The 24,717-nt window shown below is 42.8% G+C and overlaps 1 protein-coding gene across 1 annotated transcript in view; it reads left to right on the plus strand.

Annotated features, from left to right (window-relative positions):
- Positions 1-24,717, plus strand: part of LOC117393207 (glutamate receptor ionotropic, kainate 2) — a 169,278-nt gene that overhangs the window by 101,678 nt on the left and 42,883 nt on the right. The window contains exons 7-11 of the mRNA XM_055232224.1: positions 15,215-15,358; positions 18,423-18,530; positions 19,776-19,889; positions 20,465-20,671; positions 22,295-22,518. Of these exons, the coding sequence (XP_055088199.1) occupies positions 15,215-15,358; positions 18,423-18,530; positions 19,776-19,889; positions 20,465-20,671; positions 22,295-22,518 (797 nt within the window). The remainder of the gene's footprint in view (positions 1-15,214; positions 15,359-18,422; positions 18,531-19,775; positions 19,890-20,464; positions 20,672-22,294; positions 22,519-24,717) is intronic.

Here is a 24,717-nt window from a genome sequence, read left to right on the forward strand (position 1 = left end):
ACAAAATGATGCTGTGTTTTATATATAGTATTTTGAACTATCCAGTATTCCCAGTTCAGTTTCAATAGCAGTTACACCTCTGTGGTAGTTAAGTAGTAGTACATGAAGTAAAAAGTAGTAGTAGTAGTAGTAGTGTGCGTTGACTTTTATGGGCAGGCAGCAGACTTGGGATAGATAAATGTTTAATCGATAACAGTTAATAACACCACTTTTTATACAAACTGCATTGCAAATTAGTATGTTAATTCTTACATTCTAACATATACTTTTGTACACTACTTCAGTACTATTGTTATCTGTGTAATTACCATTTTGTATCTAGAAACATATGAGTACATTCATGAATAACAGTGCACTGGTCAGACAGTACAGCGCTCACACTCACCTCACAGATACAAATCAAAAAACCACAAGTTTCCTGAAGAAACATCCCGTATTTCCCTGAAGCTGCATGTTCCTCCACACGTGTAATAGTCCCGTTATTCCACTGATGCTGTCGCTCCATCATAAACTCCCAGGTCACAGACTCCACTGCTCTGTCCAGATCCTCCATTTCACACAAACTAGTCCTGAAACTCGCTCACTCTTTGATTAAATGTCTCTGCTGTTGTCGTCTCCTGCTGCACATGTGCACTTACTATAAATCTCTCAGATGTTTATCCCGAGTTTATGCGGCGCTGTTTGAGCCGGCTGTGGTCCTCAGTACACATGCGCAAGACTCTAAAAACGACCGGCTGGCTCTCCGGTTCTAAAAGCTCATGCTGAGAGTGTGCCGCGCATGGAGGTATAATGGCCCAGCATGGCCTCCGTAGCACAGGACAACAACACAAGTGAATAATGAGACGTTTGGAACTGTGGTTGCGGCAGTCTGCTCAGTGACCAGTAGGGTGTACTAAAGGACACCATGACCTCAACCATGCTCCAAGCAGGCAGAAGTGAAGGGAAACAAGATTATTATTTGGATATATTTTATAACTATTGAATCATACTTTTGACACATGATGATTTTAGATCAAAGGTGGGAAAACTTTTTGACACACCGGCCACAATTGGTTCTAAAATTTGACAGAGGGGCCAGGCCAGGATATATATATATATATATATATATATATATATATATATATATATATATATATATATATATATATATATATATATATATATATATATATATATATATATATATATATATATATATATATATATATATATATATATATATATATATATATATATGTATTTAGATTTGGCTTGTAACATGTAGCAAAGCATAAATATGTAAGGCTCATTATACAAACTGTTTTCCAAATGCATTAATTAAATCTGGCTGCCAACCTCTGAGCCATAGCCACTCGTTCCGGCGTTGACTACTTGCTAGCGTAGTTGACATGCTTCGTAGCAAAGTGACGGCTGATATTGTACTCTTTGAAAACTGCAACAGTTTCTTGGCATATTAGGCATACAGCCTTTGATCAGATTTCAGTGAAAAAATATTTTGTTGTCCACCCAGTATTAAACACTCGGCGCTCATTATCCACTTTTCTTTTCTTTGATAAGCTAATTTTTGCAGAAGGGCAAGGACACTAATACACATGAACAAAGTTGATGTAGCTGAAGTGCTTTTGGGGAAACGTTGGCATTACTGGGGAAAGGTTTAGTGGACCAGATTAATAAGACCAAAGGGCTGTGTTTGGTCCCCGGGCCGTAGTTTGCCCATGTCTGTTTTAGATTTTATTGGACTGCTTGCCTTGATTGCCCTGACCACACGCCACTGAGTAGTAGTTGTAGAAGTAGTAGTAGCTGTATATCTTGTACCTCAGAGTGTGTTTTTGTGAGCGTCCTGTAATGTAACTTTGTAGAGTGTGTTTTGGCCCGGCTCCAGCCCGTGTGAGCAGATGGCGGTGAATGGCGTTGAATGGCAGTGAATGGCAGTGTAAGCATGGCTCCTCTGCTCCTCTGTGTCCAATCGTTAACCTGTCTTATATCGTCCTCAGAAAACGTGCTGTGTTTTTACTCGTTTTATGTCCTGGAGTGGTTTCAAATGGTTTTCACTCGGCTTGTTGGACAGCTAAGTGTTGTAGTAAACTCTGCAAGCTAAACAGTGAATAGAAACGCCTCATTATTCACTGACTCCTCATTAAAAGTTGCAGTGTGTAACTTTTCACGTGCTTTTCTCCATGGAGATATTACAGTGAATGTTTCACAGCACGGCATTAAACGTATCATCCTCTGTTTATGCAACTGCAGATGGTGTTATTACTTTAAAGTATACTTTGAAAAACACCTGTTCATACGTAGAGCAGCCTCTCCATAGATCTGACCTGTAACTTGCATTCGTCATACTACCTGCTTAGTAGTGGTAGTTGTGGTTGTTATTCTAGTAGTAGTGGAAGTAGTAGTGGTAATGGATGTAGTAGTAGTGATAGTAGTAGTAGTTGTGGTTTTAGTAGTAGAAATAGTGGTAGCAGCAGTGGTGGTGCTGATAGTAGTAGCAGGTAGTAGTAGTAGTAATAGTCATATTAGTAGTAGTAGTTGTGGTGGTAGTAGTAGTCGTAGTAGTAGCTGTGATTGTTGTTTTAGTAGTAGTGAAAGTAGTAGTGGTAGTAGTAGTAATGGTAGCAGCAGTAGCGGTGGTAGTGGTGGTGGTAGTAGTAGTAGTAGTAGTAGGAGTAGTAGAAGTAGTAGGAGAAGTAGTAGAAGTAGTGGTAGTAGTAGTAGTAGTTGTATTAGTAGTAGTTGTTGTAGTAGTAGCTGTGGTTGTTTTAGTAGTAGTGAAAGTAGTAGTAGTAGTAATAGTAGTGGTGGTGGTGGTTGTAGTAGGAGCAGTAGAAGTAGTGGTATTAGTAGTAGTTGTGGTTTTAGTAATAGTAGTAGTAGTAGTAGTAGTAGTAGTAGTAGTAGTAGTAGTAGTAGTAGTAGTAGTAGTAGTAGTAGAAGTAGTAGGTTTAATGCCATAGCAAAGGCAAAGCAAAAACATCTCCATGGACTCAAGTTAGTAGCGGACTCTTCACTAAAAATAACATAGTGCAACTTTAAATCGATATTGCTTGGGCTTTGGAGTATCTTGGTGACTTTCTAACCATCTCTGCCTTCTAAATGACTTCATTTGAGTCTTGTATTGGCTGACTCACATCTCTACGGTGCTGTATTGTTCTATTGTCTCAGATATAATTCCCCTCACTGACCGTCTCTGAAGCTGCTAATGAGAAAAGATAAGGCTTTTGTTTTGAAAGGGCTTCATCAGGATCCATATATCACAGAGAGCACAGATCTGTATAGTGTATGGTAAGACTCGTAGTTCAAACTATAGACTGTACATACTGTATAGCTAATCTGCTACGTTCCAAATAAGAAGTGAGCACGGGTGAACTTCTGTCTCGATCGACTCTGGCTCCAATTCACTTTACATTGAAGGACGGGGCAGGACGGGGCATTAGGTTCAACAGCCTCACTTCAGATTGGCTCAATGGTTGCTATGAAACTCATGCTCGGAATTCCAAATATGTAAAAACCTGGCAAAGCGGATTGGCCTACCTATCACAGCGTTGCCACAGATGTGTCTTCTGGGAGATAAGTCTCTCTTGACCCCTGGATTCACAATGTACATGTACGGTTTGGCAGTGGCTAGTTTTATTGTGGCTGCCAGACTAATTCTGAGGGTCTGGAAAAGCCTCCACAGGCCACAGGTTGAGGACTGGTTCAGACTGATGACAGAGAGGGCTGCATTTGAAAGACTGATCTCTAAAGTGGACAACACTCTGGACAAAACAAATAGGATATGGACTCATTTTTTTGTCATCTGTGGGGAGTAATAGTTCTGCTGAAGTCCTTTTTCTATACTATCTCATAGCAAGGCATTTGAATATTAGCTAATCTGACATCCCTACACCCCTTTTGTCCCAGAATGTTTGAAGGAGCCAAGTACTAAAGCTACTACTCACCATCTTATTATTAATATGAGGAAATGATAATAATTAGAGATGATTCAAATGTGACTGCTGCTTTGCTCCCATAATTATCGACCTGCGTAATTGTGTATCATTTCCAGAACAAAAGCTGTCATTTTCTGTCAGCAGCAGCAGAGTGACACAAGAGAAACTGCATCCAAGACTGAGACAAATGAAGTTTGTGGAGGCTAGCAGTTATAGCGCCAAATTTGGAGTCAAGTTCCATACTAGGGATTCTGACCACAAGTATCATAGCAACCAACAGAACAATCCAGAGTGAGGCTGTTGAAGGCAATGCCAACTCCCACCCACACCGTTGGATTACGAGGGAGTTGCCACTTACCAATGCTGGCAATCAATGCTGTTGCTAACACTAGCTGGATCAACTCCAGGGAAAAGGAGCCTGATTTGTCTCTTATTAATGTTCATGTGTTGATTTTGTGAAATAAAGATACTAGAATCATGCAGAGCGGTCAATACGAACATCCCATCCATCCTTTTTCATCCGCTTATCCAGGGCTGGGTCATGGGGGCAGGAGTCTAAACAGGGACTCCCAGACTTCCCTCACCCCAGACACATGCTTCAGCTCCTCCGGTGGGACCCCAAGGCGTTCCCAGAGACATAGTCCCTCCAGCGTGTCCTGGGTCTTCCCTGGGGCCTTCTCCCGGTGGGATATGCCCGGAACACCTCCCTAGGGAGACGTCCAGGAGGCATCCTGAACAGATGCCTTCAATTGGTTCTTCTCAACGTGTAGGAGCAGTGGCTGTACTCCAAGCTCACCCTGTGGAGGAAACCCATTTCGGCCGCGGTTCAGAGCAGGTTCTGAGCTTAAAACATGTAGACCACTCTACTAATGAGGGGTTTTTTTTGTTTGTTTGTTTGTTTTGTTTTATGTTGAGAGCAGGAACTGAACCATCAACTTTCAGATTAGTGGACACGTACTGCCAACTGAGCTAGACTAAACCAGGTCTAAACTAAGACTAGAGCACGATTAAACTAGGACTAAACCAGGTCTAAATCAGGACAAGAGGAGGACTCACCCAGGACTTAGGTGATGTGATTGTATCAGAGAGTTTTTGCCCTAAGAGAACACAGATCTTCTCTTCTCATTGACAGACATTGCAGTGCTATGGGCAATCCCACTGGAGTACTGTTTATATATTTATGTTTATGTGTGTGTGTGTGGGGGGGTGTGTGTGCGTGTGTGTGGGTGTGTGTGTGTGTGTGTGTTAGCTTGGTTAGCATGTGCGGGTTGGCGAGGCATGCTGGAGAACAGGTCAGTGCTAATCTCATTGAGAGTTATCAGATATATATGAAATGTGTAAACAGAGCAGAGCCACAGAGAACATCCATCACTGATCTGTCACTGAGAGAGAGACAGGGAGAGAGAGAGACAGAGAGAGAGAGAGAGAGAGATGGAGGTGGAGAGAGAGAAAGATGTAGGATGTAATGTGGGATGGAGAGAGAGGTGAGGGGTGTAGAGAAAGAGGTGAGGGGTGTAGAGAGAGAGGGGTGAGGGGTGTTGAGAGAGTAGTGGACTTACATATCCAAAAGTACTGTTAAAAATAAACCTAGCATGGAAATTTGCCATTTGAAATGTGAAATATTCGCCCATTGACTCAATGTTGACACTGACATGCTAGCAACAACAAATATGCATGTCCCATGCCTACGGCATGGGTTGCTTTGCGCGCAACTTCGTGAAGACAGTCTGCAACGATGCATGCATGGGCAAAGCCCATGCATGCATCATTACGTTTTTTGAAAGCTCTCGACCTTCCCCACGTCACCGTGGGGTCAATGGCGAATGACGGGCGTTGACGCACCTGTCATTCGTCCGGGGTCCACCATTGACCTCCCATTGACTTCCATTCATTTTAGCAGCAATAAAGATGGCCCATGCCTGCGGCATGGGGGCTTGGATAGGGCTCGATGTCAGGAGTGTGTTTGGGGACATGAGCGCTTCGCGCTGCGTGCGTCTTGCGCAACTTCGTGAAGACAGTCTGCAACGATGAGTGCATGGGCGGAAGCAATAGGCCCTACGCCCTGTATGGGCTCGGGCCTAAAAAAAGCATTGAAAGAGAGGGTGTGTCCAAACTTTGACTGGCTGCGTCCGTTCAACTAAATAAAAGACACAATTCCAGTACATTGTGTCAGAAGTATGTTGCTAACAGAAGTATTTTGAATGGTGAGTCTCCATTTGAAAGAAAATTGCAGTGTCTTACAACATAAATCTTCATATTCCTTTTTCTTTTTTTTTCTTGTCTTTGAAGCTGCTCATCTCTCTCCCTGTATGATGGAGCTTTAGCGTGTTCATGTTCTATAGACCGAGGTGTGACATAATGTGGAGAGAGAGACAAGGACATGAGCTGTGAACTGTTCACATCTGATCTGTGCAGGATCTGCATGTGACTTCAGTGATTCTGTTTAATGTACAAATGAGCATGGTATGTTAGACACTTCAATAAAAAGGCTGCAGGTGCTGGGGTTTAGGTAGAGACCATTCAGATCAGAGAGGGACATTTTAGGTTTAAACCAACTGGATTTCAGCTTTGAAACTGGCAGGTTCATTTGAGGCTCATTCTGGTTTGTGATTGGATAATTGTCTTGAACCAAAACCCCAGATCATATAAATAACTTGTCTATCATGTCTAATGCTTTTCTAATTAAGAATAAATCAACATTACAGTTGTTATCAGTAAAAGCTATGTGATTTGAACATGTTTACATCATATCTGCAGACATCGATATGAGTCATGTTCATGGAAGTAAAAATCTAAATGTTACGCACTGTTCCTTTAACTCATCTGATTTACCTAATAGTCATTTGCTTTATACTCAAGCACAGATATCCCCCTCTCCACAAAGTAAAAGTAGTAAAATACTGTACTTATGTAAAAATTGTCGGTATCTGTACTTGACTAAAGTAGAGATGTGGATACTTTTTACTTTTACTTCAGTACATTTGAAAGCAGTATCTATACTCTCTACTCCACTACATTTTTAACTGGACTAAAAAACAAGTTTGTTTGTTTTTGTTTTTATTTACTGTTTATAAAGTCTTATAAAATCTGCATGAAATACTTTTACATTTTACTCTTTAAGTACATTTTTAAACAGTACTTTAATACTTTTAGTAACAGAACTGAGTACTTCTTCCATCACTGGGCTGTAGTTACTTCTATTAAAACAGCATTTTGCTATAATTTACGATAATGTTGTAATAATTCCTTCCTCATGGACTATTCTCTTGTATGATTTACAGTGCCATTGTCACAACTCTTTTCTCTCTTTCCTCCGTCTCTCTCTCTGAACATTGTCCAGGGAGAGACAGATGATGTGGTATTAGTGACAAAATGAATTCTGTGTTGTAGCGTTGGAGGTTGCATTCATTTGAAACACGATTAGAGTGATGTGTAGAGTTCTGCAGAGACAGAGCTGCTCCTGAGGCTGGGACAGTGGTTCTGTCAAAGTAAGTCTGGATACAAGGGGCATTCTGAGAGCAGGCAGGAAAAATAGCATTATTATTATTTTTTATGTTTACTTTCACTTTAGTTTTTGACGCTTCAGAACTCTATCACAACACAATCAGCCCGAATGAAACTACTCCACAATAAATCAGATTTGTCGAGTTGCTTTTGTATATTTGTGGAGAATTGTCATGTGGGAGCATGGGTGACATAGGCTTGTGGGCGGAGCTTTGTATAAAATCTTACATCTAAACGTAAGAAGGCTTTGAATAGGTTCCAGGAGAGATCTATAAAATATTCAAACATGCCTGGATGACATATAAAACCTCTTCAGACATGTTTTAATGAGGGAACAACGTTATAACATGGGAGAAAGCGTTAACATATAATAACACTAATAATTGGATTTATACAGTGCCTTTCAAGACACCCAAAGCGTCACTCTGATATCACACCGAGAGAGCGGGATTTGAACCGCCAACCTTCTGATCAGTGAACAAACGCTCTCCCAACTGAACTATTGTAGCTCATCTGTTTAGCCCTACCCAGCTCTAAAATTTCAGTAGTAAAAAAGTCACTCCATGCTTGATAGCGATTACGATACCAGAATGAAAATGAAAAATGCTCCTTTTTTGGTAATGGAATTTAAACTTTCATATACAGTGGTCCCTCATTTATCACGAGGGTTACGTTCTAAAAATAACCCACAATAGGTGAAATCCACGAAGTATCAGCTTTATTTTTTACATTTATTCTATATGTTTTGCAGCTGTAAAACCCCTCACCACACACTTTATACACTTTTCTCACACAGGCATTAACATTTTATCACATTTTTCTCCTTTAATTAATTAATAGTGACTCTGACCGTGCCTCTTTGTCCTGGCGTCGCTCCACTGTATCATTGATCCAACATTTATGTAAATTTGTCTAAACACATTCTGTACTGTACAGGAGACACGGCACGGAGGAGACTGATGGACAATAGTCTACAGTCTTTTAGCCAATCAGGACGCAGAACACAATGCACACTCATACACTGTAAAAAAGTATGCAAAATTGCTCAAAAAAATCCGCTAAACAGCAAGACCACGAAAGGTGACCCACGGTATAGCAAGGGACAACTGTACAACATAATAGGACTGTCTATATGTGAACATGTGGTCTTATACTTGTTCTGAATCTGATTTCCGATACTTTCCACAATCACGCTTTCCTTCTCTCTTCCTCTCGTTCCATTCAGACCAGTGCGAGCAGAGCAGAGGCTGTGCTGTGACTCACCGTACAGGGTCATGCGGACCTGTCAGGAACTATCAGCTAGACAAACTGTAGGAGCAGAGGCATTACAGAGCACTCCAAGAGATATTTTTGAATTATATAGTACTCTGGCAAGTTAGTATAGATGTATATGAATTCAAAAGCTGCATATGTATGTAGTAACCTAACCCTAACTTTAACTCTAGCCTGTTGTATGCTGATGACACCGCTCTGTTTGCTGCATCTCAACAGCTCGCCTTAGCAACTGAGAAAGTAAACAAAGGTCTCTCTGACATTGCTCAGTGGGTTCATGAAGTTTAACCCCAGGAAAACCAAAGTAATACTAATATTATATTCATGAACTGTCCAATTGAGATGGTCCACAAACATATTCACTTGGGACTACGGTTAACGCATAACCTCAAATTTCAAGGCAAGTGGACCGTGTTTGCAGGAAGGTAGCAACAAATGTATGTTCTTTCGGAGAATATCCCTCTATGTTAATGATAAGGATCTACTTTTGTACCTATATGAATGTAACATCTTGCCTCTATTTGCATATTCATGGCGCTCTCAATGCAACACAAACTAAACGCTTAGAAAGACTCCAGCGACAAGTCATTTGTGTGAGTCTCCATTATCCATATGCACAACCACTCAATGAGAATGACTATTTAATGTTAAACCTGACCCCGGTAATGCACATGGGGAAATTCACTTTAATGTGCTATGGATATAAACTGTTTCGTAAAGCGCTTCCCCGAGCCCTCTGGCCAATGTGTCCAACTGTTAAACCTACTCCAGTCCCAACATGAAACAAAAGTCTCATCCAGCCCAGCGTACAGCGTCCCACCAGTCGAGCCCTGGATCCTTCGCCTTTTATATTTTTAACTAAGCTTTTAAATCATGTGTCGGAGCTCTGGGATTGTCCTTCATTGAAATGTTTCAAGAGACGTCTGTGGAGAACTGACAAAAAGAATATTTTTGACCTAATGTTCCAAGAGTCTTTCTCATTTTTCGAAGGATTCTGATGTCAATGCTTTTGGTTTGCAATGATTCTTCAACAAGATGAAAAAAATAGATAAATAAATACGGTTGAGAAGTAATATATGGAACTGTTTGTGGGTTGGATCCATAGGCTGTGTATATAAATGGACATAGCTAACCTGCTAGCCTATTTGAAAATCTCTCTGCAACTGCTGCTCATCATTTTGGTCGTAAATGTTCATATTAACCCGCTCTACGTGATCCTGGTGTTTTTATTTAGCTATTTTGTTTGTATGTCAAGATATTAACATTAATAACAGACAAATCCAGCTGCTTTCCCCAAGGCAGTTTCCGCTAATGTTAGCAACAGGTTTGATTGACAGCGTTAGCATTATCTTCAACATCCTCTTTCAGGATTGGCTTTTTGAATTCTATGATACTCGCAGTCAGAATTCCAAATATGGACTTATAACTGCTCTAGCCTTCATGAGCTTCATTTGACTGGAGCTGAACGCTGTGGGTGACGTCACACTCACTTAGTGTACTTCTGTATACAGTCTATGGTTGGATCTAATGGACGGGGTATTTAAAGTTTACATAGAGTATAGATTTATATGGGACAATGTCACTTTAAATTTGGACTTAATAGAATGTTGTCAGATTGTACTGATGGATTTGTTGATGATTAGTTTGAGTTTAGCTTTTGATACTTAAGTTTTAAATAAAAAAAATAAAAAAAAGAAATCGGCAAAATTAGAATTTATGCAAATGGTCTGTTGAACTTAGTTTGCACTAAACCAGACATCCAAAGTCCCCTCTGTATTTCTTGTATCACCTGGCTGGTTTTAGTTCTCTCAAAAAGTGCAGACCTGCACTTCCTTCACTATTCATTCTCTAAGTGGATTTAGCCAAGTCTCACTAAAATAAATCAATATTTAAATATCAAACAGCAGACTGCAAGTTACAGAAGAACGATCACAGACCTTTACGACGATGTAAGCACTCAAGAGGAGGAAGCTAATGCTATTCTAATCTAAAGCTCAAAATAGAACATAATAAACATGAGAAATGACAAGTCGATTGTTTTTGTTGACAAGATCATTCAGATTGTAGCACTATTTTAACATCAGCAATAGGCTCTATGCACAGCATGCTAGCTAGCTCACTGCATCTCAAAGCTGACAATCATCAATCCATCCAATTTCTTCCTCTTATCCGGGGCAGCAGTCTAAGCAGGGACTCCCAGACTTCCCTCACCCCAGACACGTCCTCCAGCTACTTCGGTGGGAAGCCCCTACCTGAACCGCCACCTGTTCAGGGAGTGCTCAAAAGGCAGTGGAGTGGTTTGAGTACCTGATCCTTGGAGCTATGTTGTCTGGGGCCTCTTTCCCCTGGTAGGGTTACCCATGGCAAACAGGTCCAGGGGGATGGGTCAGATGAAGAGCGGTTCAGAAGCCCCACATGATGAGCAGTAGAACAAGGCCAGTTACGCCGCCCAGACTGGCATTACCAGGGCCCCACCCTGGAGCCAGGCCTGGGCTGGTGCTCGGCAGCAAGCGCCTGGTGGCTGGGCCCAGCCAAAATAAACGATGTGGGGTCGTCCTTCCATGGACCTACCACCTGCAGGAGGAACCATGAGAGCAGTTGAAGGCAGGGGCCTCGACGACCGGATGCCGCATCACGTGCGGTCACAGAGGCAAAAACTCAGGGCTGGGAGGTATTCGGGGAGGCCATGAAGGAGGACTATGGGACGGCCTCAAAGAGATTCTGGCAAACCGTCCGACGCCTCAGGAGGGGAAGCAGTGCTTCACCAACACTGTTTACAGTGCGGGCGGAGAGCTGCTGACCTCGACTAGGGATGTCGTCAAGGCTCCGGGGGTGGATGAGATCTGTCCTGAGTACCTCAAATCTCTGGATGTTGTGGGGCTGTCTTGGCTGACACGTCTCTGCAACATCGTGTGGTGGTCAGGGACAATGCCACTGGACTGGCAGACCGGGGTGGTGGTCCTTCTCTATAAGAAGGGCGACCGGAGGGTGTGTTCCAACTACAGGGGAATCACACTCCTCAGCCTTCCCGGTAAGGTCTATTTCGGGGTATTGGAGAGGACAATTTGACCGATAGTCAAACCTCAGTTTATGGAGGAGCAGTGTGGTTTTTGTGCCGGTTGTGGAACACTGGACCAGCTTTATACTCTCCATCCGGTCCTCAAGGGTTCATGGGAGTTTGCCCAACCAATTCATATGTGCTTTGTGGATCTGGAGAAGGCATTCGACCATGTCCCTCGTGGTGTCCTTTGGGGGGTGCTCTGGGAGTATGGGGTCCGGGGCCCTTTGCTAAGGGCTGTCCGGTCCCTGTATGACCGGAGCAGGAGCTGTGTTCGCATTGCCTGCAGTAAGTCAGACCTGTTCCCAGTGCATGTTGGACTCCGCCAGGGCTGCCCTTTGTCACCGGTTCTGTTCATTGTTTTTATGGACAGAATTTCTAGGTGCACTCAGGGTCTGGTTTGGGAGCCACAGGATTTCATCTCTGCTGTTTGCAGATGATATTGTCCTGATGGCTTCATCGAGCCAGGACCTGCAGCAGGCACTGGGGCGGTTTGCAGCCGAGTGTGAAGTGACTGGGATGAGAATCAGCTCCTCCAAATCTGAGGCCATGGTTCTCGACCAGAAAAGGGTGGCTTGCCCTCTCCGGGTGGGTAGAGAGTCTCTGCCTCAATTGTAGGAGTTCAAGTATCTCGGGGTCTTGTTCACAAAATATAAAATAAACCTATTAAAATTCAAATTAATTAAAATTAAGACTACACAATTATTATATGTAGAATACTTCAGTTTGTGGCACTGTTTTAAAATGTATTATGTCTCAAAATTAGCATTAGAGTTAGCACTGAAATTAGGATGACCAAACGTGCCTGTTTACTCGGGAAAGTCCCAGTTTTCTCTGTCCCAGTAGACTAGTACACTCATCCAAAACCATTGATTTGTCCCAGTTTTGTTGAAGAAATGTCCCAAGTGTCACTATTTTTGACCAATTTGACCCCCACCAACAGTAAAAAGGGCAATATATAGTCATTAGTCTAGCTAAAACAGAAAAAACGTGCTTGTAAATGAGCAGAAGGCAAAAAAATGCACCGTCAGAGTCCCTCAGATTATGACTGACCCGCAGGTGAGTCAGCCATAATCATAATGTTGCTCTTTTCACAATTTTATTTATACCAACCTACCAACCTGGGTGTGTCCCAGTTTTACATTTTGAAAATCTGGTCACACAAACATGAGACACAAACATCTCTCTTTTCAAAACACAGAAGTGTCCTCCGGTGAAGTGTTCCACAGCTCCCTGTCCACTGCCTCAGCTTTAAATATTTATGAGACTCCGCTAATTCCCAATACTCAATGAATGTAGCGAGAAGAGCAGAGCTGTACTTTTTAGAGAACTGGGACTAGCAAGACAAGAGCGTGAAATATGTCAACAAAATAATAACACATATTTTTCAGATCTACACGCCCCTATAACTACTGGCCTCGATGCATTTCATTTGACTGGAGCTGAACGCTGCATGAGTGACGTCACACTCACTTAGTCCACTTCTTTATACAGTTACGTGTTGGGTGTAGGCTGCAGATATGACAGACGGACAGGTAATTCCATAACTGTTACTTAGCGACCAAGCAGTTAACGAGGGCCAAAAATTTGTATCTTAGTTATGATAATCCTACTAACAATAAATTACATCTTTATTTTGCTAAATCAATGTTTAAACTGTCATAAAAATGGATTCCTGGTGCGTAACTGTTGCTGCATTTTGGATGGAGTTTTTTTGTGCTGATAGAAGGCTGCGCTACTTCCTGTATTTTTGTATTTTTCTTTTCAACTTCTTTTCAAACCTGTCAAGTTCAAAGTGGTGTTTGAGATGATGTTCTGTCACCGACTGTCAGGCTGTGCTCTGGCTCACACACATCCCCACAGCTGCACTCGTGTCGCTGAGCTCTGGGTAAAGAGACGAGGACTGCTCCAGTACACTGTGAGTCTACAGAAGATTCACTAAGTGCATGTAGTTTAACAGCACAATTACACAGATGGGTCACCTGGGATCCAGAACACACACCTCTCCAGTACTTTAGAGAGATGTGAGTCTGGTCACTGGTGAATCTCCCTGTTCAGATGGGCATGATTGACAGGTGGAATAGCCGGTCCGAGAGACACATGGTCCATCCGTATCAAAACAAATAAGACTGCTTACGAGCAAATAGATTTCTTTAGGCCATGTCTCAGTTTGACAAATACACACTTCGTCGGGTGCATTTAAGGGCACTTGTGTAACTTCCAGCGCAAGAAAGTCCTGTCCCATTTCATGCACCCAACGAATGCGGGTGACAAATGTGCCCTGCGTTTACGTGGAGATCGTCCGTGAACAAAGCATGCACCCGAGCAAACTTTGTGACGACACCTTGACTCTTCTTGTATTAAATAAAAAATTATTTAAAATAAAACTGTAATGAATTCAGTGTTCATTTTACACCTTAGGTCATGAGTCAGCAGCCGTCACGATTGCTAGGCGACGTAACATAAGTCACATAATGTAAGCGCACCGACAGAGGTTGAAGTCGCTCAGTGGCGTAGGCCTGCTCCATTTTGCCACGGCCTTTGCACCTGACGGAGGCTACACAGAGGAGCACCCTTTGTCAGTTGGGTACTTTGAACGGTATTTCGAAGTGTGCAATTGGGACACGCCATAGAATCGTTGAGTGAAGCACTAAACTGGACTTTATACTGTTTTTGCATTTTGAAAGATGCTATGGAAATTGTTTTGGTGTCACCCAAAGTCTTTTTTCATTCATTCATTCATTATTAGTCTACATCTCCAAAGCTCAAAATGTTCTGTTCCACCTTGTGATGTCATTAAGTGGTAGTTTTCAAGTTAACAGCTCCTTTTACCTTTTGTTTAGTAGAGATTGGATATTCTGAGGCCTAAATTCCCCCAAATTAATCTAGTGAAGTATGTATGTATGGAGTTTAAAAACACAGTGGAGCACTTCCTGTATCACCACATGACATCACAAAGTGGAACAGAGTGTATTCATTTTGAGAACTCAGCCTAAATCTGCAGGAATTGTGTGTTGTGAGCAGTGTGCTGGCTAGCTTGCTGTGTCTCAAAGCTTTTGCTAACTTTTATTGAAACCATAAAATATAAAATAAACAACCTATTAAATTAACTTAAAATGTACAAGGAGCCTATTGCAAGTGAATAGGACTGAGATAGAGAAGCAGAGATAGGGGGAAGGCGAAAACGGTAATTAGTAACAGAATGAACCTTGTGTCTTTTCGTTAAGTTATAAGTTACAATTTGTATTTTGTATGAATCGTTTGTATGATTAATTTTATTGTGTATTGTGTACCTTAGTAATAAAAATAATGCACTCTCTCTCCAGCAGAACCATCACCTCCTCAGCTTCTCCATCTCCTCCTCTTCACCTCCACCAGTGCCCAGACCCCTCTGAAGACTCCAGGTTGAAGTGCATGATTTGAATATGTGTTTGTTGATGCTTTGCAGACGGACGCGGCGCTCATGTACGATGCAGTCCATGTGGTCGCTGTGGCGGTGCAGCAGGCCTCTCAGATCACAGTCAGCTCCCTGCAGTGCAACCGACACAAGCCCTGGAGGTTTGGAGGGAGATTTATCAACCTCATCAAAGAGGTAAAGACCCGGCTTAGACCTGGTTTAGTTCTGGTTTAGTCATGTTTTTTTATAGTTTTACTCATGGTTCAGTAAAGAGGTGCTGCAATCACCTGTGTGTCCAGAGCCTTAACCTGCAGACAGAGACACATACAAGTGTGTCTCATTCTCAGTTTATGGACAGGCCTCATGTGAAAGAACCTCCAGAATTCACTCACTGAGCTGCACAGGCTGCACTAGCACTAGAGTCATGAGTGTCTGCAGGTGCTGGGGTTGAGGTAATGACCATTCAGATCAGAGAGAAGCATTTTATTTATTTTTTTATTATATTATTTATTCAAATGCATTTTAGACATCAGCATCAAAAAACAAAACAAAAACAGCAGCATTAAACCCACAGGACACGTCTGGTTTTGTTTCAAATTCTGCCATTTTCTTTGTTCAAGATCCAGGCTATAAATCACTCCTGGAGCTTATCATTGCAAGTCACCCACTCTCTTCTCTCTCTTTCTCCCTTTCTCACTCTTCCAACCTCTCTCTCTCTCTCTCCCTCTCTCTATCTCTCTCCCTCTCTCTCTTCCTCCCTCCTCTCTATCTTCCCTCTCTTTTCACTCTCCCCTGTCTTCTCTTTTTATCTCTCTCCCCTCTCTGTTTTGCTCTCTCCCTCCCTCTTCCCTCTGTCTCTCTCCCTCCCTCTTCCTTCTCTTTCTTACTCTCTCCCCTCTCTCACTCTTCCTTCTCTCTTTCTCTCTTCCCTCGCTCTCTCTCTCTTCCTCTTCTCTTTGTCTCTTTCTCTGTCATTCTCTCTCCCCTGTCTTGCGTTCTCTTTCCCTCCCTCTTCCCTCTTTCTCACTCCCTCCCTCTTCCTTCTTTCTTTCTCTCTTCCCTCTTATCTTGCTCTCTCCCTCTCTCTTGCTCTTGCTCTTCTCTTTGCGTCTTTCGCGCTCTCTCTTTCTCTCTCCCCTCTGTGTCTTGCTTTTTCTCTCTTTCCCTCTCCTTCCCTCTGTCTCTCTTCCTCCCTCTTGTTTCTCTTTCCCTCTCCCTCCCTCTCTCCCTCTGTCCCTCCCTCGCTCTCTGCTCTGTCTCTTTGATATAAACTTCAAGCGCACTTCCTCTCTCACATAATGAAGTCCCGTCTGTCAGACCTGCTCCTGGCTCGTCCCTTTGTGCTGCCGTTTTATCTTTTATTTATTTATTTTCGTCAAAAGTCAAAAAACAGAGCTGATAATTGGCACAGACTCAGAATGAGTTTTAACAGTGACTGATTTAATTAGGAGAAAACATGGCTGCAGTTTTACGCTCTTCCTTGTACAAACGAATGATCAAACTGTAGATTCAGACTGAAGCAGCAGATCTATGAATGGACAGATATGGAACAGAGTAAACAAAAATGTACTCAAAATAACTCCAAATTTGTCTTAGATTTTTAAAAATACCCTTGACCCTGACGCGGTCCGGCTGTGGAGTGAAAACCATTTCAGGAGACTTCATCACAGAGAGAAGGTCAAGGGTTTGCAGCGCTGTCCACAAAGCAAAGACTGGATACTTTGAGGATTTCAAGATGAAATATAAAAAAATGTCAAATTGAGTTATTCAACTTTTTTGGCTGCATAATTCCATATCTCTTGCTTCATATATTTAATGTCTTCTGTGTGTGTAAAATGTACAAAGTAAATGGTCATAGTCACATTTTTATACTGCGCTTTTCCACCTTCAAGACACTCAAAGCTCTTTACATCAAAGAACACACATTCACACACCAGTGTACACAGACACTGGGGGTGAGGAGGGTTAAGTGTTTTGCCAAAGGACACAACAGGATTCATCTGTGGGAGCTGGAATCACACCGCCAACCTGTGGGTCAATGGATCTGACCGCTCTGCCAATAATATGTTTACGTGGAGAGTGGATTTAGAACTGCCAAACCTCTGGTCAGTGGACAAACACTCTACCAACTGAGCTACTGCCGCCCAGAAAGTAGTAAAAGAATAAAAATAAATAAATAAATTTAAAAAGAATGAGGTGTGACCAAACTTTTGAATGGTTGTGTATTCACCAAATAAAAATTGGGTCCAAAGTGGGACTAAACTGGTCCTGTTTAAACCTGGTTTAGAACTAGCTTAGACCTCGTTTAGTCCTGGTTTAGTCCTGATTTAGTCCTGTTTAGTCCTGATTTAGTCCTGGTTAAATCCTGGCTTAGTCCTGGTTTAGTCCTCGTTTAGTCCTCGTTTAGTCCTGGTTTAGATCTTCCTTAGTCCTGGTTTAGACCTGGTTTAGTCCTGGTTTAGTCCTGGTTTAGATCTTCCTTAGTCCTGGTTTAGGACTGGTTTAGTCCTGGTTTAGTCCTGGTTTAGATTTTCCTTAGTCCTGGTTTAGACCTGGTTTAGCCTCGGTTTTGTCCTGGTTTAGTCCTGGTTTAGACCTGGTTTAGCCTCGGTTTCGTCCTGGTTTAGTCCTGGTTTAGACCTGGTTTAGCCTTGGTTTCATCCTGGTTTAGTCCTGGTTTAGCCCTGGTTTATTCCTGGTTTAAACCTGGTTTAGAGCTGGTTTACACCTAGTTTAGCCCTGGTTTAGTCCTGTTTTAGTCCTGGTTTAGTCCTGGTTTAGTCCTGGTTTAGTCCTGGTTTAGATCTTCTTTAGTCCTGGCTTAGACCTGGTTTAGACCTGGTTTAGCCCTGGTTTAGTCCTGCTTTAGTCCTGGTTTAGACCTGGTTTATCCCTGCTCTTTGCTACATAATTCCATGTATCTTGCACCAAATATTGAATATCTTCCGTATCTCTATAAAATGTAGAAAGTAGCCAAAAAAATAAATAAATTAATAAAAAATATTGTGTAGACTCCAAATAAAAATTAGGACTAAAGTGGGACTAAACTCTGAATTAAACCTGGACTGGATCAGGACCAAACCTCAGTGTGTACAGGACTGGACTGGCCTCTGCATTAGTGTGAACACAGCTTTACTTTGGCTTATTGCATTTTCGGCATCTGCTAATGTGTGTCCATTTTTACATGTTTTTATCGTTACAAACATTGGACATGTTCGTCCCTACATGTCTGATGTGTGACTGTGTGTCCTGTGTGCAGGCTCAGTGGGACGGGCTGACGGGACGGGTCCTCTTCAACAGGACCAATGGACTGAGGACAGACTTCGACTTGGACGTGATCAGCCTCAAGGAGGACGGACTGCACAAGGTACCGCCGCTGTTGGGATCATTGAGTGCATATGTAAATGGACAGAGCTAACCTGCTAGCCGTCGCATTTCAAACAGGACCATCGTCTGGCTCCAATTCACTTTCTATTAAAAAACTGTGTCTCCTCTCTCAGTACCTGCTGCTGTCAGACTCGTCATTTTGGTCTTAAAATGTTCATATTAACCCGCTCTACATGATCCTGCCATTTTTATTTGATCTAATTTGACCGTAAATCAAGAAATTATCAACAAGCTTCATTTGACTGGAGCCGAACGCTACGGGTGATTTACACAGTCAATGTTTGGGGTAGTTCCTCTGGTAATGCATCATAGTTTTACAGTCAGTAAAGAAAAGTTGAAAATGGCATGAGGCTGTGCTGAATTCTCAAAAGAAACACGTCTACCTTTGTCATTAATACACAAAATTCTGTCAAAAATCCAGGGGTAATTTATACACAGGAACACATTTTTCTGACAGCTTAAACCCTCATTCATCAAAATAAGGTATTATTAGTATTATGTAAATTAGACGAGCTTTAGCCCTTGTTTACAGCATGTTACCTAGGTAAAAGACTACTTTACATCGGTACTATACTAGCAAATACACATTTATGGCTTTGGCACTAGTCTTGGCAGGTTTAGTCCTAGTTTAGTCTTGGTTCAATTCTAGTTTAGTCCTGGTTCAGTCCTAGTTTAGTCCTGTTTTAGTCCTGGTTTAATCTTGATTTAGTCCTGGTTTAGCCTTGTTTTAGACTTGGTTTAGTCCTGGTTTAGTCCTGGTTCGGTCCTGGTTTAGTCCTGGATTAGTCCTGGTTCAGTCCTAGTTTAGTCCTGTTTTAGTCCTGGTTTAATCTTGATTTAGTCCTGGTTTAGCCTTGTTTTAGACTTGGATTAGTCCTGGTTTAGTCCTGGTTCGGTCCTGGTTTAGTCCTGGATTAGTCCTGGTTCAGTCCTAGTTTAGTCCTGTTTTAGTCCTGGTTTAATCTTGATTTAGTCCTGGTTTAGCCTTGTTTTAGACTTGGTTTAGTCCTGGTTCGGTCCTGGTTTAGTCCTGTTTTAGTCCTGGTTTAGCCTTGTTTTAGTCTTGGTTTAGTCCTGGTTTAGCCTTGGTTTAGACCTGTTTTCATCCTGGTTTTGCCCTCGTGTAGTCTTAGTTCAGTCCTGGTTTAGTCCTGGGTTTGTGTGTGTGTAATTGTGCATATGTGTGTGTGTGTGCTGACCTGACATGAGCTCTGCTCTGGCACAGATCGGCACTTGGGACCCCCCTAGTGGCCTGAACATGACCGACAGCCACAAGAGCAAGACGTCCAACATCACCGACTCTCTGGCCAACAAGTCTCTGCGTGTCTCCACCATCCTGGTACTGCACACACACGAGACACAGTAGAAGTACACAATATTCTTTATGTGCTGTTATAGTGCCATTTACAGCTGCAGTATACATGTGTTACATTATGTATTCAATATGGCCGCAGGTGGTATACAGGGGAAGTAAATGAATACATGTACCGAAAATACCTATTCTGAATACTAATTTTGAGTGACTGTATTCTGGTACTCTTTCAGTTGGTGGTATTCAGGATACAGTTACTAAATTAAAACTTTTAATTACACCTAATTAAAAAGAACACATGGGGGTACTTCATCTGCAATTTTGGCTTTGAACTGCAGAGTATTAGTGAGAATAAAGAGAACACAGCTCTTACAGTGCGTACATGTGTGATGTTTTGTCTCTAATTAGACATAAATTAGTGAATAACAAACAGAGCAGCAAAAATAAAGCTGTTTGTAATTAGATGGCATGTTTTTTTCACTATAATACAATGTAACCCGGTGTAAAAGTATTTCGAGTATTCAGAGTACTCTTATTTAGTCCGACTCTGCAAATATGATAATACCTCATAGTCATTTTTTCACTCTCTCTTTTGGCTGTAGGAGGAGCCGTACGTGATGTTTAAGAAGTCGGACAAGCCTCTGTACGGGAACGAGCGCTTCGAGGGCTTCTGCATCGACCTGCTGAAGGAGCTGGCGGCCATCTTGGGTTTCCGATACGAGGTGCGCCTGGTGGAGGACGGGCGCTACGGCGTGCTGGACGAGAGCACGGGCCAGTGGAACGGCATGGTGCGAGAACTCATCGACCACGTGAGTACAGCCCGGGACAAGGCAAAAAGTCTGTGTACTGTGTCTGTGTACTGTCAGCATCTAATTATAAAGCACTTTTTATACACAGAGAATCAGGAAGTGCACTGTTAGCATGCTAGTTGTTGTTAGCATGACAGCAAAACTTGACTCTGGTCTTTGAAAGTTATTAAAAAACGTTTATAAACTCGGCGAATAAGGTTAAGGTTAAGGTACACTTTACTGCCCTCTGCAGATTTGTCATCCTGCATTTGACCCATCCCTCAGTGGTTTTGGGTTGATGGGGGAAACCAGAGTGTCCGGAGGAAACACAGACACATGCAGAACATGCAAACTCCACCCAGACACAGGGGGAACATGCTAGCTCCCACAAAGACATGAAGAACATGCAAACTCCACCCAAACACAGACAGAACACGCAAACTTCACACAGACACAGACAGAAGATGCAAACCCCATACAGACACAGGGAGAACATGCTAACTTCACCCAGAGAGGAAGAACATGTAAACCCAGCACAAAACTCCACACAGACACAAGGAGAACATGCAAACTCCACACAGATACAGGGAGAACATGCAAACTCCACACAGATACAGGGAGAACATGCAAACTCCACACAGATACAGGGAGAACATGCAAACTCCACACAGATACAGGGAGAACATGCAAACTCCACACAGATACAGGGAGAACATGCAAACTCCACACAGATATAGGGAGAACATGCTAACTTCACCCAGACACAAGGACAACATACAAATCCCATCCTGACACAGGCAAAACATGCAAACTATAAAAATGGGTTACTACTTTTCAGTACTGACAGCCCACAGTCTGAGGCAGTGTTGTGATCATAGATCTAACATCTGTCTTCAGGGATATTAGTCCAATTACTCCTCTCCTCTTATTGGCCCCTGGAGGCCCCTTATCATCATCTCCTCTCCTTCTGAAGTTTCCTCTCCTCCTTCTCACCCCCTCCATCCCTCCTCCTCTCCCTCTCCTCTCACCCCTGACCTTTGCCCTTCTCCTTAACCTCATAGGCTGCCCTGCATCTGTAGTTTTGTATTAATAAGTATTGTATTTATTTTTACTCTATTTTGTGTCTTTATTTTATTCAAAGTATATGTTAATATTCTAGTTACTCGGTTAGATTTGAGGTCTAATGTAAAATAGTTATTCATCTTGATTTCTGACACTTCAAACGACACAAATTATGCACAAACTACTTTCTTGACCTCTTAAATTGAAATATACTCCCTCATCAAAAACATACCTGGAGTTGCATTAATTTGCTTCATTCATACTTGTTTCATTAATCCAATAATATAAAGTTGTCTTCTCTGAGCCTCAAAAATGCTCTGTTTGCATTTTGCCTGTTTTGTTGCGTCACAGGTAAAACAACTGACTTTTTCTGTAAGGCCAAATCATGTTCAGAAGTCAGCAAACTTGTTTCTTTTAAACCATTATAGACGAATATTGAGATTTAAAATGTCCAAATTATAACACAATGATCCACAGGTGTCACAGTGCAAGCAGATGGCAGACCCTTCACTAGAAAAGTTACACAATGCTGCTTTAAACACTGTAACGTTTGTGTGCTTTTCTCTTCCTCTCCTCACACAGAAAGCAGACCTGGCTGTAGCTCCTTTGGCCATCACGTACGTTCGGGAGAAGGTCATCGACTTCTCCAAACCCTTCATGACCCTGGGCATCAGTATCCTGTACCGCAAACCCAACGGCACCAACCCCGGGGTCTTCTCCTTCCTCAACCCCCTCTCCCCCGACATCTGGATGTATATTCTGCTGGCCTGCTTGGGTGTCAGTTGCGTGCTGTTTGTCATTGCCAGGTAACATCACATCATAACGTGCTGTGCTTTTGCTGCATAGAGACTTAGGACAGCAGCGATCAGCCAAAACATTATGACCAGTGAGCCCTGAGGTTGTTTAAACAGACGTCTCCTTTAAAGATCTGCAGTGACGTCACAGTGGGAGGTGCTGCATGTGCATCTGGATCGAAATAAATGCACTTTTATTCACCTCCTCTCAGTGGTCATAATGTTTCTGCTGATCAGTCCTCTCCCTCTCCTTCTCCTCCTCTTTGCTCTCTCTCTGCTCCTCCTCCTCTTCTTTGCCCTCTCTCCTTCTTTTCCTCCTCCTCTTTTTCGCACTCTCCTCCTCTCTTCCTACTCCTCTTCGCCCTCTCTCGTCCTCCTCTTCACCCTCTCTCGTCCTCCTCTTCACCCTCTCTTGTCCTCCTCTTCACCCTCTTTCCTCCCCCTCTTCGCCCCCTCTCCTCCTCCTCTTCACCCTCTCTCCTCTTCCTCTTCGTCCTCTCTCCTCTACCTCTTTGCCCTCTCTCCTCCTTTTCACCCTCTCTTCTCTTCCTCCTCCTCTTCCTCTTTGCTCTCTCTCCTCCTCCTCGTCACCCTCTCCTCCTCCTCGTCGCCCTCTCCTCCTCCTCGTCGCCCTCTCCTCCTCTCCCCCCCTCCTCTTCCTCTTCACCCCCTCTCCTCCTCCTCCCCTTCCTCCTCCTCCTCTTCCCCCCCTCTCTCCTCTTCCGCCTGTTTGCCCTCTCTCCTCTTCCTTCTCCTCCTCTTCACCCCCCTCTCCTCCTCCTCCTCCTGCTCCTCCTCTTCACCCCCTTTCCTCCTCTTCATTCCTCCTCCTTTTCACCCCTATCCTCCTCCTCTTCACCCGCTCTCCTCTTCCTCCCCTGTCATACTCCTCCTCTTCCTCCTCTTCACCCTCTCTCCTCTTCCTCCCCTGTCGTACTCCTCCTCTTCCTCCTTTTCACCCTCTCCTCCTCTTCCTCCTCCTCTTTCCCCTCTCTTCTTCTCCGCCTCGTCTCCCTCTCCTCCTCTTCTCCCCCCTCTCCTCTTCCTCTTCACCCTCTCTCCTCTTCCTCCTGTTTTCCCTCTCTCCTCTTCCTCCTCCTCCTCTTCACCCCCCTCTCCTCCTCCTCCTCCTTTTCACCCCCATCCTCCTCCTCCTCACCCTCTCTCTCTCTCCTCTTCTTCCTCCTCTTCACCCTCTCTCCTCTTCCTCCCCTGTCGTACTCCTCTCTCCTCCTCCTCGTCCTCTTCCTCCTCTCTCCTCCTCCTCGTCCTCTTCCTCCTCTCTCCTCCTCCTCCTATAGACACCAGTTTAATTCCCTAAAAGCTGCCGTAGCATCTTTACAATGTGCCGTTAAATCTAGCGTACATTACCATAGCAGTGTGTTTACCGTCCGCTGAGCCACTCCGGACAAATGACTTAACACCGCCGTTCAAAATAATCCTCACAAATCAATGCGCTAATTTAGCTAACGATGCCCCTGAGTAATCACAGAGCAGGTTTAAAGGGCCATCTGGGAGAGTGGTTAGCAGTGGGTGGGCGAGGAGGCAGCGGAGGTATGGGTGCAACTGACTGTATCAACAATGTACAAAAATAGGTCAACAGCCTATGACTACTACTACTATTATACTACTACTCCTATTACTATTGCTACTACTATTACTACTACTGCTACTACTACTACCAGTGATGGAAGAAGTACTCAATTTTGCTTAAGTAAAAGTATTAAAGTACCTTTTTAAAAATGTACTTAAAGAGTAAAAAGTAAAAGTATTTTGTGCAGATTTTGGACCTTATAAAGCTTCAAATGTAGTAATTATGTTACAGATTTTTACTGAAGTTTGTTCAACAGAAACAACTGAATCAATATTCTTTCTCTAGCCGTTTTTATTTGTATACTTTTGCTGCTCAAACTATGAACGTGTTAAAAATAAATCCTCAGACTTTTCAGCAGGTCTCAGACAATAATATAAAATACTTTTAATTTCCAGTACTCTTCAAAAATGCAGTGGAGTAGAAAGTATAGATACTGCTCTCAGATGTAGTGAAGTAAAAATAAAAAGTATCCATTTTAATCTACTTAGATAAAGTACAGATACCTCAAATGTATACTTAAGTACAGTACTTTACTACTTTTACTGTGTCATGTTCCACCATTGATAATAAATAATGTGTGAGACATGGAAGGATGAAGAAGGGAGGAATGGATAGAG

This window comes from Periophthalmus magnuspinnatus, chromosome 24 (assembly GCF_009829125.3).
Source record: "Periophthalmus magnuspinnatus isolate fPerMag1 chromosome 24, fPerMag1.2.pri, whole genome shotgun sequence".
NCBI lineage: Eukaryota > Metazoa > Chordata > Actinopteri > Gobiiformes > Gobiidae > Periophthalmus > Periophthalmus magnuspinnatus.